Consider the following 18,754-nt stretch of genomic DNA (forward strand, 5'->3'; position numbering starts at 1 on the left):
AGAGAACCAAGGAAACGGATCCAGTCTTGTTGATGGTTCTCACTAAGTACTGCATTAACTTTGAACTTCTAACACAGAACTGAATGTTAGAAGTCATTCAGAAAACAAACAGTAACTTGGACTCTCTTATTTCTCAAGCTTTTATAAATGCTTGTAGGTATAGTCGGAGAAGACTCTTGAGGGTCCCTTGGACTGCAAGGAGATCCAATCAGTCCATCCTAAAGGAAATCAGTCCTGAATATTCATTGGAAGGACTGATGCTGAAGCTGAAACTCCAATACTCTGGCCACCTGATATGAAGAACTGACTCATTGGAAAAGACCCTGATTCTGGGAAAGATTGACGGTGGGAGGAGAAAGGGACAACAGAGAATGAGATGGTTGGATGGCATCACCAACTCAATGGACATGAGTTTGAGTAAACTCCAGGAATTGGTGATGGACAGGGAGGCTACCGCCCTCCAGTACTCTTGCCTGGAAAATCCCATGGACGGAGGAGCCTGGTGGGCTGCAGTCCGTGGGGTCGCTGAAAGTAGGACACGACGGAGCGGCTTCCCTTTCACTTTTCACTTTCATGCATTGGAGAAGGAAAGGGCAGCCCACTCCAGTGCTCTTGCCCGGAGAATCCCAGGGACGGGGGAGCCTGGTGGGCTGCCGTCCATGGCGTAGCACAGAGTCAGACATGACTGAGCGACTGAACTGATACTGATACTGATAGGCACGGTACAGGAGAAGAGGCTATTAGTCAGAAAAGGGCTCTTTTCTGCTCCTGGGTGACAGACCAACCGCATGATCTCAGGCACACCAAACCCTCTTGCTCCATGAATGTTTCCAGCTGTCCACTCCTATTCTCCATTTAACCAACCCATGGCACAATAGACACATTCCTACAGCCTTACTACGCACTCAGCTCCCCAGTACACTGCTTCCCAATCAAATTTCATTTTTTTGGTAGCCTACATCTCTGAATAAGAAGCAGTTTTATGACTACTTATTTTTTAATATAAATTCCTTTTAAGAGAGACGATGGCACACACTCAGATTTCATTCTCTGAAAACATTTTAAGCTTCCTAAGCGCAATCACAAGCAAGCTCAGAGATTTCTATAAAATATGACAGTAATTACCTTCAAGTGTTGTCCCTTCTCCAAAAAGGGCATCTCCAGCTCCAGAGGCGTACAAGGCAGTCACAGATAAGGCATATTGCGTCCCTTCGTTTAATCCTCTCAGGACGGTACTTGCTGTGTCTCCCTTCACAGTGACCTCTTGAGTGTCACCTCCTGCCACCGGTGTGTATGTGATGAGATACTGTTTCACCTTTCCTGGTGCCCCCGTCCAAGACAGTTTCATAGTTGATGTCGTAGGGTCAGAAACTCGTAAATCCCTTGGGTTCCCTCTAACTTCATTAAAGAAACAACAACATCAAAACTCATTATTTAATAAAATGACTTAAAAACATTTCTCTGCTTTATATATATATATAATCAATTGCCATGCTCTCCTCCAGGAGACCTTCCCCACCCAGAGATCAAACCCGTGTCTCTCACACCTCCTGCACTGCCACGCAGGTTCCTTACAGTAGTGCCACCTGGGAAACCCATATCTATCTATCTATCTATCTATCTATCTATCTATCTATCAGATAGATATGTAACCAAATTTACATCCCGGGTGAGATTATGACTATTGTAACTGCTGACTAGTCAACAGAGTTTAAGCGTCTCTAAATCGGGCCCTATGTGTTAGTAGAAACAAAACAAAACCCATCCAGTTTCTCTTCTGTACAGTAGTCACACAGGTTAAAGTCTTCCATGTTAGAATCTTTCATGTAAAAAACCTACATTTTCTCTAAAACTGGAACAAAGCACTATAAAATGTATATATGCTGATTAGTAACACAATGAAGATTTTTAATTCCTCTAAGAAACAGTCAATAAAAAGACTTTATTGGAGGAAAGCTAAAAACATCTAAATGTGATGCCCATGAATTATCTTAATTGATAAAAATGATAAATAGTGCTGTCTCTAGAAAAATATATATGAGAGAAAATGAGCCTCGGTTCCACTCAGGGGCCGCCCATCGCTTTGCAACTGTGATGTCTGGCTTTTCACGCCTTTCCTGGTAACGGGGCCATGTGGTCTCTGAAGGGTCTCAAGGCTCCCAACTCTATCACTCTCCTCACCAGGCACACATCCCCCAGCTTTAACTCAAAAAAACAAAAGGATGAAGCATCACTGGGTCTTTTTTTTGTTGTTTTTTTTTTGGTGCCCAGTACAAAGAACCTTAGATCCCCAACTGGAAAGAATAAGGGTAGTGACTTCTCCAGTGGAAGAAAAGAAAAGCGCAGGTGGAGAGGGTCTTTGCAGGAGAGACTAATTAGCTAGGCTGCACCAGGATGGGAGTCATGAAGCAATCAGTGTCTGCAGGAGGGCAACAAACTCACATTCACTGCTTATTAGCAACACTCAGTTTCCTTAGCCCCAACATTTTTGCAACACTATATTCTAGGTCTTTTGCAGGGATTAAGTGAGCTAATACATGAAAAGCTCTTTGCATAGACGCTGATGCGAATAGGTGCTTAATGGTGGTGCTGGTTTAGTCTCTCAGTTGAGTCCCACCCTTGTGAACTATGGCCTATAGTCCAGCAGGCTCCTCTGATTTCCCAGGCAAGAATACTGGAGTGGGTTGCCATTTCCTACTCCAAGTACTTAATAACTGCTCATTATTGCTGACATGGAATTATTATTATGTTTTTAAACCTTCAAAGACAAGGAATAAAATGAAAAATATGAATGCCTTAATTTGTATTCATGAAATGATACATTAAATATTAATAACTTGCAACTAATATCAGAATCTGTCCAGAAAGCCTAATCATTCCATTTAAATAAAAACAGGTGAGTATTTTTAAATCTTCCTGAAGAAATAACAGGTAATCTATCTCAATGGTGCATAATATGATTTTTAATCCCTAGTCATTCTTCAATTTATATTAGAATATTTAATAATATTATTCTAAAAGAATATTTAGACCATATCATACAACTCAAGTTTCTGCTGATACCAATGAATGAGGTCTGTGCTGTGCTTAGCTGCTCAGTGATGTCTGCCTCTTTGCAACCCCATGGACTGTAGCCTGCCAGGCTCCTCTGTCCATGGGATTCTCCAGGCAAGAACACTGGAGTGGGTTGCCATACCCTCCTCCAGGGGATCTTTCCAACCCAGGGATCGAATCCAGGTCTCCCATGTTGCAGGCGGATTCTTTACCATCAGAGCTACCAGGAAAGCCCAAAAAATGGGGTCACAAGTAAGTCAAATATTTGAGTAAACGAAATCTAACAGGACTAACTTCTTAGATACTCCAGTAATTGAGACAAAGCATTTCATGGCTTCTAGTGTCTGAATAGTTGTGCAAAGCTTCTCCCAGTCTAAGATTTCAGTTGTTACCAGATAGTGAGCATATTTCTTCTACCTTCTTCAGTGGCTGCATTTCCAGTCAACGGAGACCCAGGTCCTGAGAAATATTCAGGAATTACAGATACTTCATATTTTGTGTCTGGAGTCAGGCTCTCCAGCGTTCTCCTCCTCTGATTGGCTGGAGTGGTAACTTCTTTGCTTTCTCCACCAGCAACAGGTCTATAAATAATTCGGTACCTTAAGACTCTCCCCGGAGCTTGAGTCCAGGTAATTTTAAAGCTATCCGTAGTCTCATCCGTCACCTTTAGGTTTCGAGGTGCTCCTTTCACTAAAATTTAAAAAATAATAAGTTGATGTATTATATGTGAAGAATAAAAAGCCAGTTTTTGATCACTAAATTACAGCATTTCTCTAAGCAAATCCATGAGCATTTTTTGACAAACAGCCTGGTTCCTGAACATATTTGGCCAGATATTAACTACATTCTGAAATGGCAAACACACTACAATACCCAGAAAGAAACTGAGTACTATCAACTGTTTAATCAGATAGAGGCATATATCAGTAAACCTTTAAATTCATAAATACTCTATAAAATTGCAAATTAATATTGACATAAAATCAAAAATAAAGACAATCTGTTTCTTCAAGTACAAGTAACAAGACTTTCACTCTTAAAGATTTTCTCAAAAAAGCAGGAAAGTAATACTAACACTGAGGTCTACCATATTTACCCACTTGAACAAACTGTCTTATCCAACCAGTCACACCATTAACTTTTTTATCTGCACAATCATTTGACTTGAGAATAATTAGACCACACATGTATTAAACCAAAGACATTTGTAGGTATTTAATGAATACTGCTGCAGCACCATACTAGCTGAATCTAAATCTTGAAGTTAAATTGCAATGTAATTTAAATGAAATGAAATTTTCATTATGTCTTAAATGAAATTTTCATTAAGTCCAAATGAGAACATCACTTCGTTTTGTGGTTTAATGACCTTTTTTGTCTAAGAAGCGAATTGTTCATATGGACAACATGGTCAGGAAAGAAAAACTAAATCCACTAGGGTAAAACCACAGTGCACTATATCTGCATGGACCTCTCACGCAGTGAGAAGTTTATCTAAATGTCCAACATATCAATAGACCACTCCAGCGAGGAAAAGGAATTGCATATCTCAAGAAAACAAAGCAAATTGCAAATTAATTTGCAATTTGGCAGACCTATATCCATGATTCATTTAATATGGCAAGGAGAAAGGCTACATTAGTCCAAGCAAACAAAACTGATGGATCTGAATACTGGCTCTGAAATTTAATTAAGATGTGATTTTGAGTCTCAGCTTAGCCAACAGCAAAAACGTGACTATTTGTAGGGTTATTGAGGTGGTGAAATGAGATAATCCTTGGAAACAATTATCATAGTACCTGACATAGCAGAAGCTTAATAACTGCTAGTTTAATAAAGATATTAAGTCAGACACTTCCTTATACAGAAAAAAGTTCAAATCTCAGATTTCACTACAAACAACAGAACTGGAAAGGCATTACCAAATTCTATTGTAGTAGCCGACTGAGGAAAAATTAGAGTGTATACACACATAGTTGACTGTACTCAAAAACCCTTTAGATTTCAATTTCTTTTTGAGACAAAGTTCCATCTCCATCTCAAAGTGCTGAAGAAAAAGGGCCAGGCTCATCAAATCGCAATTTGACATTAGAGAGAAATCAGCAGAAAGTCAGAAATAGCTAAGTGTGGCCTGCTAGGGTATACCATCACAAAAATCATAAGACAACTTAGGCCATTTAGTGTATCTACTAACCTTCAGAAAGGAATATACCTAAACCATGCACAAAAGAAAAATCAATCATATTCGAAAAACTCAAAGATTCTCTAGCGTTTATCAGCAAGTAGGCCTGCACATGCCTTCCCTGTCAGCAAACACGTCTTTGTTTGTAACTATCTTAAATTCCTCATGCTGCTGTTTCAGCCTTGTCTATGCCCAATAAAAATGGAGAACAACTGATACCTCTTATCATATTCACTGTATTTATCTTAAAGAGTAAATATCTGGTGCTAGTCTTCTAACAAGGTTCTTCAGAATACTGTCAGTATCAGATGAAGAAAAATGTATCAGAAAGTATTCCACTCCTTCCAGTAAAGTGGACACATCTAAACAAGTATCACTTGAAACATCTGGTAAACTTTGTACAGCTAGGTTTTTAGCAGTTTATCTGCAGAAGCTAAAGGATGGAAGCAATCCAAGTGCTTACTGATGGGTGAATGGATAAAGAAAAGTTGGTCTATGCATACACTGGAATATCATTCAATCATAGAAGAAAGGACATTCTGACACACGCTTCGAGCACAGATGAACCCTGAGGACACTAAACCAAGCGAAAGAAGCCAGTCACAAAATGACAGATACTGTATGATTCTAGTCACATGGGAACCTAGGGTCATCAAATTCATAGAGACAGAGAGTAGAATGGCTGCTGCGGGGGAGAAAGAGGGAGTTGTTTATGAGTAGCAGTGGGAATGATAAGTTGTTGTTTAACAGGTAGAATTCCAGGTTTTCAAGATAAAAACGTTCTGGAGACGAATGTGGTGATGTTAGCACAACAATATGAATGTACTAATTGCCTCTGAAATGCACACTTTAAAAGAGGTAAAATGGTTGCTATATGTTACTTACAGGTATATCTTACCACAATTTTAAAAAGATAAAAAACTGGTAATATATATCTGTCATCAGAGGTTTGGTAGCTCAGAAGTATTTGAAACATGGGACAGAAAATGCTAGATAAGCAGTATTTCAAGAGCTAATTCCATAGTTCTTAGGTTCATAGTTAATTTCATAATTCATAGTTTAATGGTTCTCTATGTCTCAACCTCAAATTCATCAAAATAAACATAGGATCTTTCACTCAAAAGTTTTTTCCCTTTTGAAAAAGATTTATGAGTAGCTGTGTTTTAAAGGAACTGAATCTTACAAGGGGGTTCACAGTGCTGAACTATAAAGCAGATGGTCATTTCCCATGGTGACTCTGTTCTATGATAAACCACTAGTTTGGGGGAAACGGTGGGGAACCCTCCTCACACCTTCTGCGGTGGTCTCCTCTCCAGCTAAGGGGATGCTGAAGCCATCCTCGTACTCTGCAGTCACATTGACCAGGTACAGGGTCTCTGGTTTCAGGTTGCTGAGGACCACACTGCTGCTCGAGGCTGGCTCCACCAACGTCACCTCATCATCCCCAGCAGCTTCTTTGTAGGTGATGTGGTAAGAAAAAACGTTTTCTCCAGCAGGGGACCAGCTGGTTTTGAAACTGTTGGAAGTCACCTCAGAGAAATTAATATCCTTTGGAGGCACATAAGCTGTTAAGAGAAAAAGAAGAACACAGTTAAAATCTTTTTTAAATCTACAAAGCACACACGGACCCAACGGCTACACGTTCTCTGAAATGGCTTCCGTTCTATTGGGAGAGCGGTCGCTGAGGCCAATGCACTGAGTGAGCAGTCCACGCGAGACCAGTGAGAGAAAGCCGCTCACTCACAGCCCTGCAAATGGTCACAGTCTTGAGCATTTGTCTTGATCATTCATAACACTAAGCTATGTTGTGTAAGTAAAAGTAACTAGTTAAAAAAAACTGAATTAGAGTTTTCAGCTTCATAAGGCAAAGCAGTAACAGAATGGTCATACCTACAACTCTGAATATTTAAACAGTATCAGATCTAAAATGAACCATCGAGCAAATGGTTTGACGGATATTTCTGTCATACCATAAGTAGATATTTCAAAGTAGTAATTTAAAATGTTTTCCTAACAAAAGAACATGAACTGTGAACTTCCAGATGTTCAAGCTGGTTTTAGAAAAGGCAGAGGAACCAGAGATCAAATTGCCAACATCCACTGGAACATCGAAAAAGCAAGAGAGTTCCAGAAAAACATCTCTTTCTGCTTTATTGACTATGCCAAAGCCTTTGACTGTGTGGATCACAATCAACTGTGGAAAATTCTGAAAGAGATGGGAATACCAGACCACCTGACCTGCCTCTTGAGAAACCTATATGCAGGTCAGGAAGCAACAGTTAGAACTGGACATGGAACAACAGACTGGTTCCAAATAGGAAAAGGAGTACGTCAAGGCTGTATATTGTCACCCTGCTTATTTAACTTCTATGCAGAGTGCATCATGAGAAATGCTGGGCTGGAAGAAACACAAGCTGGAATCAAGATTGCCGGGAGAAATATCAATAACCTCAGATATGCAGATGACACCACCCTTATGGCAGAAAGTGAAGAGGAACTAAAAAGCCTCTTGATGAAAGTGAAAGAGGAGAGTGAAAAAGTTGGCTTAAAACTCAACATTCAGGAAACAAAGATCATGGCATCTGGTCCCATCACTTCATGGGAAATAGATGGGGAAACAGTGGAAACAGTGTCAGACTTTATTTTGGGGGGCTCCAAAATCACTGCAGATGGTGCCTGCAGCCATGAAATTAAAAGACGCTTACTCCTTGGAAGAAAGGTTATGACCAATGTAGATAGTATATTCAAAAGCAGAGATGTTACTTTGCCAACAAAGGTCCGTCTAGTCAAGGCTATGGTTTTCCCAGTGGTCATGTATGGATGTGAGAGTTGGACTGTGAAGAAGGCTGAGTGCCGAAGAATTGATGCTTTTGAACTGTGGTGTTGGAGAAGACTCTTGGGAATCCCTTGGACTACAAGGAGATCCAACCAGTCCATTCTAAAGGAGATCAGCCCTGGGATTTCTTTGGAAGGAATGATGCTAAAGCTGAAACTCCAGTACTTTGGCCACCTCATGCGAAGAGTTGACTCATTGGAAAAGACTCTGATGCTGGGAGGGATTAGGGGCAGGAGGAGAAGGGGATGACAGAGGATGAGATGGCTGGATGGCATCACTGACTTGATGGACGTGAGTCTGAGTGAACTCCAGGAGATGGTGATGGACAGGGAGGCCTGGCGTGCTGCGATTCATGGGGTCGCAAAGAGTCGAACACGACTGAGCAACTTAACTTAACTGAACTGAACTGAACTGAACAAAAGAATATTTATTAAACCAAATCATAGGAAGACACAATGTTTAAGGCAAACTCCCTATCCTTGGGGGACATACAACGAAACTGGAGTGAAAAGAGAGTGCAAGGTTATGAACAAAAATGTAGTCTATTTGAATGCCAAATGACTACAAGTGATCAGCATTAGAGCAGGAGAACAGTTATGAAGCTTGATGTAAGAGATGGGACTTTTAATCAAATGTTGAAAAACAGAATTTGAGCAAATGAAGAGAAGAGAATAGGGAATTCATTTGTGAGGAATGATGCCCAAAAATGGTTCAGGAAAAAGAATTCAAAGATCCAGGACTATACTCCAGTTACCTTTGATTCAAAGGAACTAGCTCAGCCCTCCAGACACTCAATTCACAGTTATTTAATTGGACATGACAAATGGGAGTGACAAAGCTGGTTCCCAGTCCTGCATGACTCTTAAGATAAACAGCTTTTTCACCAATGAACATCTGACCCATAGCAGGAGAAAGCCATGTATCAGAGGTAAATGAGCTAAACTCCGTAGTTTTCAATAATACAGGAAAGTTACTTTTCCTACAGATAGAATTGACAAAGCAGATTATCCTCTATTTTAGAACCAAAAATGCTTTGTTCATGAAGGGATAACTTTTACTTTACAGAGCCTACTAACCTTTTTTCTTTATGGCTGCCAATTCTTGCTCAATTCTAAGGCAGATAGACTGTGTGAGTTCAAAAGATATCCTCTGAAAAGCATCAAAATCTTCCACTGTGAACACATGGGTCTCGGCAGGAGGAGAGGCAATGGCTTCCAGCTCTGAGCGAACAGCATCCTTCACACCAACGGCAAAGATTTCAACATCTGAATTCCTCAGTTTTATAGCCGGGTCTCTGAAAGCATCTGAAGATTTTCCATCTGTGATAAGAATCATGACCTTTGGGACATTGCTTCTTGAACCCTTGCTCGGCACAAATATTTTCTCTCTGACATAAGTCATTGCTTTCCCAGTGTTGGTAGACCCTCCTCGGTAAGGGAAAGTGTTTATTGCTTCAATTATATCTTCTACTTTGGTGAATTTTTTCAATGTGAATTCAGTATGAGGATCCCGGCTGTACTGGACAAGACTTATCTGTACCCTATTTGGCGAAATCTCAAAACTTTTTACCAGAACTTCCAAAAAGGCCCTAACTTTAACAAAGTTTGCAATCCCAATGCTATAGGAACCATCAACCAAAAACACAATATCAGCTTTTATATCCACACCACGTGAGCATTCTGTAAAAAAGAAAGAAAGCCCATTAAAGTTCAAGCATCAGTTAATCATAGGAAATAAACAAATTTATAAACAAATATGAATTAATCATAAAAATATAAATACAGCAGTTTCTCTGCATCCTAAGGGTGGGAGTGGTTCCAGAACCTTCTTTTCCATTCCAAACTCTGTGGATGCTCAAGCCCACTCTATAAAACAGCACAAGGAGGTTGGCCCTCCAGATTCACAGATTTCTGCATCTGCGGGTTCGACCCATGTCAGACAACACAGGTGGCTGAATCTGTGGATATGGAACCCATGCACATAGAGAGCCAAAGACATCTGGTTTTCTTAGTAAGCAGGCTTCTCTAAAGGAAACTTATCACAACTGTTTTGTTTAAAAGTAAGTCTGAACCAGAAAGGTCTACTACCAAATGGGCCTCCACATATTTCAAACCCTATTAACTCACCCACTTGAACTTTCATTGGTTGAGTCTTCTCCATTATTGAAACAGGTTCACTGGATGTCAATCCCTTCATGGCAGAAACACTGATCTGGTATTCTGTGTCTGCTGAGAGGTCACGGACGCTGAGTGTGGTCGTCTGAGGCCCCACACTCAGAGCATGCTGTCGGCTTCCCGTGGTCATGGGTATAAGGAGAACTTTATAGCCAGTCACTGTGCTAGGAGATGGACTCCAGCTTAGCTTAACGTATTTCGACGAGACTTCCGTGGCAATCAAATTTGAAGGAGGTTCAACAACTATGAAACAACAAGCAGAAGGGTGATTAAAAACAGTGAGATGCAACCCCATTAATGAGGTCTTTACTGTTACACCTCAGTTTTCCTTATTCAAATTAATCATGATCGTATCAGGAAAAGGGCTTCCCAGGTGGCACGAGTAGTAAAAGAACCCACCTGCCAATGCAGGATCTTAAGAGACGCAGGTTCAATCCCTGGGTTGGGAAGATCCCCTGGAGGAGGGCATCGCAACCCCCTCCAGTATTCTTGCCTGGAGAATCCCATGGATAGAGCAGCCTGGCGGGCTACAGTCCATAGGGTTGCAAAGAGTCAGACACGACTGTAGCAACTTAGCACACACACGTCACGTGCATGTATCAGAAAAAGTTTCCAGTCACAGACACCCACTTCCACTTGTACCCACCAAACCAGAGATTCAGTACCTGAATTTTAATCCAGGAGATGAGAAGTTTAGAGCAAAGAAATCCTTGAAAAAATTAATAATAGGACATCAGATGCCTAATTCATTTCTGGGACCAAGATTTTCCATTTTGGTTTTGGTATTACATTCATGGGCCCTTACCCTGGAGGAGGGCAGGACAACCCACTCCAGTATTCTTGCCTGGAGAATCCCATGACATGAGGAGCCTGGAGGGCTACAGTCCATGGGGTCACAAAGAGTCGGACACAACTGAAACGACTAAGCATGCCTACATGTCATGGCCTTTATTCAGGTGCCAAAGGAGGACTTGATAAATATTTGCTAAATCAATGGCTTACTCAGTACTTTAGAAATAATTTTTTCCCTTTTCATAAAACTTTAAACATAATAATATAATATTTTAAAGATACTTTATAGTATGCCAAGAAAGATAAGAAGTCGGCCGTTCTTAAATGACAGGTTCTTTAATTTTAAATAATTGTATTTCTACTTCATCAAAGGTTTAGAAGAAAAAGCTCAGCTATGTTCAGAATGCCACCAAACAGAGGTGAAACCACGGTGTGGAACATGCAGATTGATAAGCAAATACTGATCATCTAAAAATGTTCTGTCCTTAGTCGATGTAGAACATAGTCATGTACTTAGCTAATAACAAAGCATCTCAAGCTATTTCAGACCAAATCTTCGAAGTTTTAGATCTGTCGATGGGATCTATTTCCCAGAAGATATGGTTCTACGTTTCTGTAAGTCAGCCTGAGACACTGGATGATAGAACATGCACAAGGTTACTCACTGTCTTCTCTGAAAGGCTATCAGACATAGTCCATAAAAGCAATGCCTAAAGAAATGAGAAATAATGGGAGGACAGGAATGGACGCACCAACTGGCAGCCTAGGGGACAGAAGTCGCAGGCAATCGCCAGCAACAGAGAGGAGACCCCAAAGTTAAGACTGTGGACACGTGGGATGAAGCCCGTATCCCCTGCCAGGGAGAGTGCAAACAGGGGCAGAACCAAAGTTGGCCTAACCTCGAACATGCACCCTAGTGAGGGTGAAAACTCAAATATTTTAAAAGGCTGAGTAAGAGAAGATGACCAGGGGAAAGTCAGACGGGGGTGCATTTTGTAACAGTGCCGAGCAAAAAATCAGACACTAGGCAATAAAACAAAGAAAGAGATTCAGAGCCCGTGAGGTAATAAGAAGGAGCTCTGAAACTGGATTACAGCCCATGAACACTGCCAAAATGCTTGGGGTTTGGAGATGAAAGATTCTACATGATTGAAGATGGAGTTATTTAGAACTTATCTTTAAGCAGTTGTCAATTCTCAGACTGAGAGGAGAACAATCGGGAAACAGTGATTTTTTTTAACGCCTCAAAGGATGTTTATGAAATGTTTTTTTTCTCTCTCCCATGTATTTAAAAGCAATTACTGATAAATGGGAACATTTTGCAAAAGTGGGAGGATCAAACTGACTGCTCTTTGAAATAGTCTTAAGAGCTTTGAAAACGCTGCACAGTTTATGGTGACAGAAAACTCTTTGCCACTGAATAGAAACAGCGCTGTGATGAGTTTAAGTTGCAGAGTACTAAGCTAAATGTCCCCCTGTTTGTAAAACCATAAATGTTCTCAAATAATGGAAAAGGTGAACACATGGGAACGCCCAACAATTCACTCACCTTCTTCTCCACTGACCAGTTCACCGAGCTGTTCATCCACGCCTGAGCACACCTGGGAGATGATCTCATTCTGAATATCCACAATTGCATCGAAGTTGGCCACGTTGAACACATGATTGAGTGAAGGTGTGGAGGCAATTTGTTTGAGTTCTTTTGCATCTGCAGCTTTAATGCCTTTAAAAAAGAAGGGACATGGATAACCAATGGGGACCTCCTGTATGGTCCATGGAACTCTGCTCAGTGTTATATGGCAGCCTGGATGGAAGGGGAGTTTGGGGGAGAATGGATACACGTAAGTATATGGTTGAATCCCTTTACTATTCACCTGAAACTATCACAACATTGTTAATCAGCAATACCCCAATAAAAAATAAAGTTTTTAAAAATGGGAGTAGGATATTTGAAGGGGCTTCCCTTCAAAAGTGGCTCAAACATTAAAGAATCCACCTGCAATGCAGGAGACTCAGGCTCGATCCTGGGTTGGGAAGGTCCCCTGGAGAAGGGAATGACAACCCACTGCAGTATTCTTGCTCACAGAATCCCATGGTCAGAGGAGCCTGGTGGGCTACAGCCCACTGAGTCACAAAGAGTAGGACCCGACTGGGCCACTAACACATACACACAGGATCTTTGGAAAGGGAAATGGGTCACATCAAGGAAGTTCTTTGCTTTCTTAGTCTTTCCCAAGTGAAGACATTTTCAAATCCTTATTCAGTCATAAACTGAATTGCTTTGTTTCCTAACGAATGTGCAACTGTTGAAAGGACAAAAACGGTTGAATGACGTTTTCTCATTTCACATAATGTGGCCACAGAGGCAAATGAGTGGTTGGTAAGACAGAGTAGGCTCTCATGCCAACCACGCCATCATTCGTCCCTGCTGCCATCTGTGTAGATAATGCTTTTTTCTTCCAGAGTCCTGAATGAGCTGGAGCTCTCTGAATTCTTCAAGTGTTACATAATAGAGGAAACACATATAAAACACTTAATGATAATACAAGGAGGACCTTTATGAGAACCAGTGGCTCAGAATTCTTTGAAAAGCAGAGGGTTGACAAGGAATGTGAATATCGCCTTACTTAATACATATGCAGCTCTAATGCCTTTTTTAAAAAGGGGGGACATGGGGACCTCCTGTATGGTCCATGGAACTCTGCTCAGTTATATGGCAGACTGGATGGAAGGGAAATTTGGGGGAGAATGGATACATGTACATGTATGGCTGAATCCCTTTACTATTCACCTGAAACTACACCAATAAAAAAGTTTTTTAAAAAAGGGAGGAGCTACATGAAAGAAATAGACAAGCAAAATTTTACTCCAAAATGATTTGGAGTAACACTACTCTATAAGGTGCAGCAAACCTTGCTTTCCTTCCTTGAGGAAGGATCCTTTTTGAGGAATCAAGCCTTCATCTTCTGAGCATGAAGTAGTAAAGTGGTTCTCAAAGGAAAACACTTCACCAAATGTGACCTACCCAAAGAGAAAACTTCAACCCCAATATTTCGAAGCTCTCTTGCTGGAATTTCCACTTCGTCCTGGGACTTGCCATCTGTAATAATAATCGCCACTTTGGGAAAGCCAACTCTTGCCCCAGCAGATTCCGTGAAGGTATTTTTAATTAAGTAATCAATGGCTTCCCCTGAAATGAAAAAGAGATACGTCCAGTCACTCCGCACTATACAATTTTACTAAAATCAAAAACTACAAGATTACTTTCAAAATTATTTAACATATGATCATTTGTACAACCCATCATTCCTTTCCCAAACAGACACTTCATTTATCTTAAACAATACCAAAATTTGTAAAAAAATAAAAATAATAATAATAATAAATACCTGTCATTGTGTTGCCACCTTTGTATGGGATTTTTTTAATTGCAGCAAGCAGCTCTTCCTGTTGGTAGTACTGATTTAAGTTAAATTCCGTCCTTGTGTCAGAGCTGTACTGAACAACTCCAACCCTTGTCTTCTCTTCCCCAATGTCAAAAGCAGACACGAGAGCAGCAATGAAGTCTAAGATGTACTTGAAATTGTTTCTTCCCACACTCCATGAGCCATCCACAAGGAAAACTAAATCGGTCCAGGCACTGACAGAACATTCTGAAATATATGTGATACAATTTTTAAATGACACGCTATTAAATCTATCTAGCATTAAGGAATACAAACTAACATTGCAAAAATGTTGGCTCCTAAAATCATTTTGTTCTTTAGAACATTTCTTATCATTCTTCCCCCACAAGTGACATGCACAAAAGAACACAACATTTTATTGGCACACATTTTCGGGCAGGTTCCCAGATGGCGCTAGTAGTAAAGAACCCGCCTGCCAAGGCAGGAGAATAAGAGACATGGGTTCAAGCCCTGGGTTGGGAAGATCCCCTGGAGGAGGGCATGGCAACCCACTTCAGTATTCTTGGCTGGTCTGGCAGGCTACAGTCCCTTGGGTCGCAGAGAGTCAGACACTACTGATGCAACTTAACACACACACACAGAAGTATTTTCAGCACCTTCATGAAGATGCATTTCTGCAGCTATGTCTTTAAATTGTCATAGAAGACATTGTGCAAGACAAGATGAAAAGATATATGACTGATTCTCCAAGAGCCTATGACCCAAGCATTTGTGCCATTGACTTGTCTATTTTTGTAACTATATCCTCACTCGTTTTTCCGAGTAAAAATTATATAAACTATCCAGGAGACATACAAAAGAAATATAAGCAAAGTGTTTTCATTCTTGGTACTTTTAGATCAATAAATACAAAACAGGAACTTCCCAGGTGCTCCAGTGGCTAAGACTCGGCATTACCAGTGCAGGGGCCTGGCTTCCATCTCTGATCAGGACTAGATCGCACATGCCGCAACTAAGATCTGGTGCAGTCAAATAAATATTTTTTAAAATTACAGAACAACTGCTGTGCCATTTAAGCAAATGCAATAGAGCTGAAGGAAAAAGCAAATCTTTTAACATTCTCCTGCACTTTACAATGTAATGGTCTAAAGTTGGCAGCTGGTTAGTCCAGAGGGTTAATGAAATCTTAACAGAAGTAACAACTATCATAAATACAATGCAAAATACTCATAATATCTTGTCCTAATCATCAATGTATTTAAATTTCACAACTAAATCTACTTTCACTAAAGAAAAGGCAGGGAAACTATTTTAATTCAAAAGTAAAAACACATGTGGTATCTTTAAATCCCCCAAAATACAACATCTGGTGTTTGTAATCAAACATATTTTTTCTTCTTTCTGTGGTCAGTTGGTGAGTAGGAAACAGGTTGGTTTTTATGAAAATCTGTATTCGTAAGGCAAAACGGAGTAAATTTTCTGAAGGTATTTTTGTCCCTGCAGTCAGTTGGTGGATAATAAGAGAAGTATTTGGCTCAGAAAAGAAGGAAAGGGTCCTGGAAAAATTTGCAAGCCAATACAAGTTGCCTGCCTAAATAATTTTTGCATACTGTTTAATGGACCAACATAAGTCTACTGAAAGTCAATGTTTGGAATAATACTTTGCTTTAGAATAAATATTGATGATTCAGGGAAAATATTTGCATTGTAACTGCATGCTATAAACTTCACTTCAGATTATTAGACATTAGAAAGAATTATAAACAGTGATTTGGAGGGGAAAATTCCAGATAAAGGGAACTTTGTGTTCACAATATTTTTATTGTTATCCTGAGTCATAAATCCCACTTATAAGGTGGCAAAATTAGAAGTCCAACCACTTAAGGCTTCATCCCAGTAAGTCAGAGCAGTGTAGGACAAAAAGGGCCTAGAAACCACAAAACCAGACCATAAAATTGCTTTCATTTGATTACAAATGCATCAATTCATCAGAGACATCCAAAGAGACTCTGGAAATGTTTACAGTCACACCAAGTAAGCCCACGTAAACACCCTAGAGATGACCAGAATATATACAGCGATTATCATGGAAATGGAACTGCTAAAGACACCACGAGGGCATCTCCCTTGTGGTCCAACCTTCTATCTCCCACGTGTCCCTAAGCTACCATCTGTTTCTACAATTTAAGTCCAGTGATGAGCTTTGTTTTTCACCTACTGCCAGAATACTGTAGGGAAACCTGAACACACACAAATTTAATACACCCCCAGTAAAAAGAATATTGAGTACCTAGAATGGTTAGAAAGTAAGAACGGAGGTGTTATAAGCACTTAGGCATACATTACTATTATACTGCCTATATTTGTGGATAAAACTTATAGAAATTAATATAGGAGTGAGATCAAACTATGGATCCAATTGGAACATCTCCTTTATATATTACGTGTATAACTTACTTCTGCAAAACCACATACAAATATTAAGGAAAATGCTTACTTTGTATCTCTGTTTTTCTGGGTTTCTTCTCCCCTGGCTTTGTCGGGCCACCTGTTTGAACTGAGTCAAAACTTGATTATTACAAGGGGAAATGAACCCATACAAATACTTCCGAAGAAGAAACTAAGTATATTGTCTTTCACCATTGTCTTTCAAGCGTATGGTGTATTCCCAGCTTGTCAGAGAATACAGCCCAAAAAGCATTCCCTTGCAAATGAATTATTTTCAGTGAGGCTTTAGATATATTTCAAAAAAAGATATTAACTCTGTAGCTTGGCAAAGTCTAATGCTTTTTAATAGTTTTCATTCATAACATTCCTGCTGCTTGCAGAGTCCAAGCTTATAAATGTGAGTAAATTATTCACATCTACTAATAACTAGGATCAGAGCAAGAATATTTAGTGCTGATGTAAATTAACTCTGCATAACAACAAATTAAATTTGAAAGTTGGAGAAACCTTCTGCAAAATATAAGGTATAAAAGTACTTTATATGTGCGCTTACTTGTTAATTGGCCTATAACTGGTACACTTTCTTCTACTTCATCATATGAAGTGATTGTCACCACATACTCTATTTCAGGTATAAGCTCTGTTAATAAAGTTTCAGTGGTACTAGCTGAAAGGGTAAATTCTTTAGTGGGCCCATCTGGAAATATAGAAAGGAAAATATCAATGCAACAAAACTTTTTTCACATATAACATAATACAATATAATGTAATTCCCAGATATACTCAAAACCTGAAAATTCAAAATACACATTTTTCTCAGAATACCCAAGCATTATTGTTTTTACTGTCCTCCAAAACTAACACTTTGAATTCTAGAAATTCAATAAATGAACTGGCTTTGCCTTTACCTGTTACAATCATATTCCATATTTGTTTGAGGACTCAAGTATGCCTCTAGATTAAAGATATATCAGAATATCAACAACAATCTTTCATTGTGTTTGAATACTAATGGTAGATAACAAAATTTTTATAAGTGAGATATAAAGCAGAAAATAATTCAATTTTAAATTATGTATCAGAGAGTACCAAAAGAAAATGAAGGGCTAAAAATCAACTCAAAGACAACAAACCCCATTGGCTAAAATGAATGTCTACTGGGAAACAGCATTCACTTTTATAGGAGAGGTGTATCCTCCATATTCCAGTGAGGGGTGAGGCATACTCTAAAGGGTAACCATGGTCCTCTGATCTGACTTAACTATCAAATATTTCAAAGTACAGTGTACTGAGCATTTCCTTACATGCTGACAATTATGTATTTCCTTTTAGATTATGTTAATGCTCAGTTCAACAGGAAACAGTAGTTGTTAGAGACTAAATGACTTTTAAATTCTTAACCATATTAATTTTCATCAAAACATAATCAAGAAAAGCAACAAGCATGACAGAACCCTGAGAAATGTTCCAGGTTAATATGTGGAGCATTGCAGAACCAACCAGGGCCCACCATGGGAAAGTAAGACCCCAGGGCTCTGCGGGTATGGATGGTCCCAGTGTTCGTTTCTACACCCAGTCATTTCCAACATCTGGAAACCAGATGAACTCTTTCTCAACTGCTTTTTGGCTTTGGAATCAATGAAACAGTTAACTGTAAATATATTTGGAAAGAGAAGATTCAAGGAAGAAAAAGTAAATGCCTGACCCCTTTTTAAGCTCTTGGATCATATTGAAAACAGATAACAGTTTCTCAATCCCCTGATAAATCAGCATTTAAAATCATTGGCATTTTTAAAGGCCATAAGTATGCAAACACAGCTCTGGTGATAAGTTATGTTGACATTATCTATCTCTTCCATCA

At 39.6% G+C, this 18,754-nt stretch overlaps 1 protein-coding gene across 1 annotated transcript in view; it reads right to left on the bottom strand.

Moving 5' to 3' along the window:
• The window catches only part of COL12A1 (collagen type XII alpha 1 chain), a 126,473-nt gene that overhangs the window by 96,921 nt on the left and 10,798 nt on the right, over positions 1-18,754 (bottom strand). Inside the window, exons 4-13 of the mRNA XM_052646016.1 lie at positions 17,447-17,590; positions 16,943-17,002; positions 14,428-14,691; positions 14,064-14,228; positions 12,588-12,761; positions 10,199-10,489; positions 9,149-9,751; positions 6,529-6,801; positions 3,472-3,744; positions 1,126-1,398 (exon numbers count right to left, since the gene is read on the bottom strand). Coding sequence (XP_052501976.1) covers positions 1,126-1,398; positions 3,472-3,744; positions 6,529-6,801; positions 9,149-9,751; positions 10,199-10,489; positions 12,588-12,761; positions 14,064-14,228; positions 14,428-14,691; positions 16,943-17,002; positions 17,447-17,590 — 2,520 coding nt within the window. The remainder of the gene's footprint in view (positions 1-1,125; positions 1,399-3,471; positions 3,745-6,528; positions 6,802-9,148; positions 9,752-10,198; positions 10,490-12,587; positions 12,762-14,063; positions 14,229-14,427; positions 14,692-16,942; positions 17,003-17,446; positions 17,591-18,754) is intronic.

This window comes from Budorcas taxicolor, chromosome 9 (genome assembly GCF_023091745.1).
Source record: "Budorcas taxicolor isolate Tak-1 chromosome 9, Takin1.1, whole genome shotgun sequence".
Classification (NCBI taxonomy): Eukaryota; Metazoa; Chordata; class Mammalia; order Artiodactyla; family Bovidae; genus Budorcas; species Budorcas taxicolor.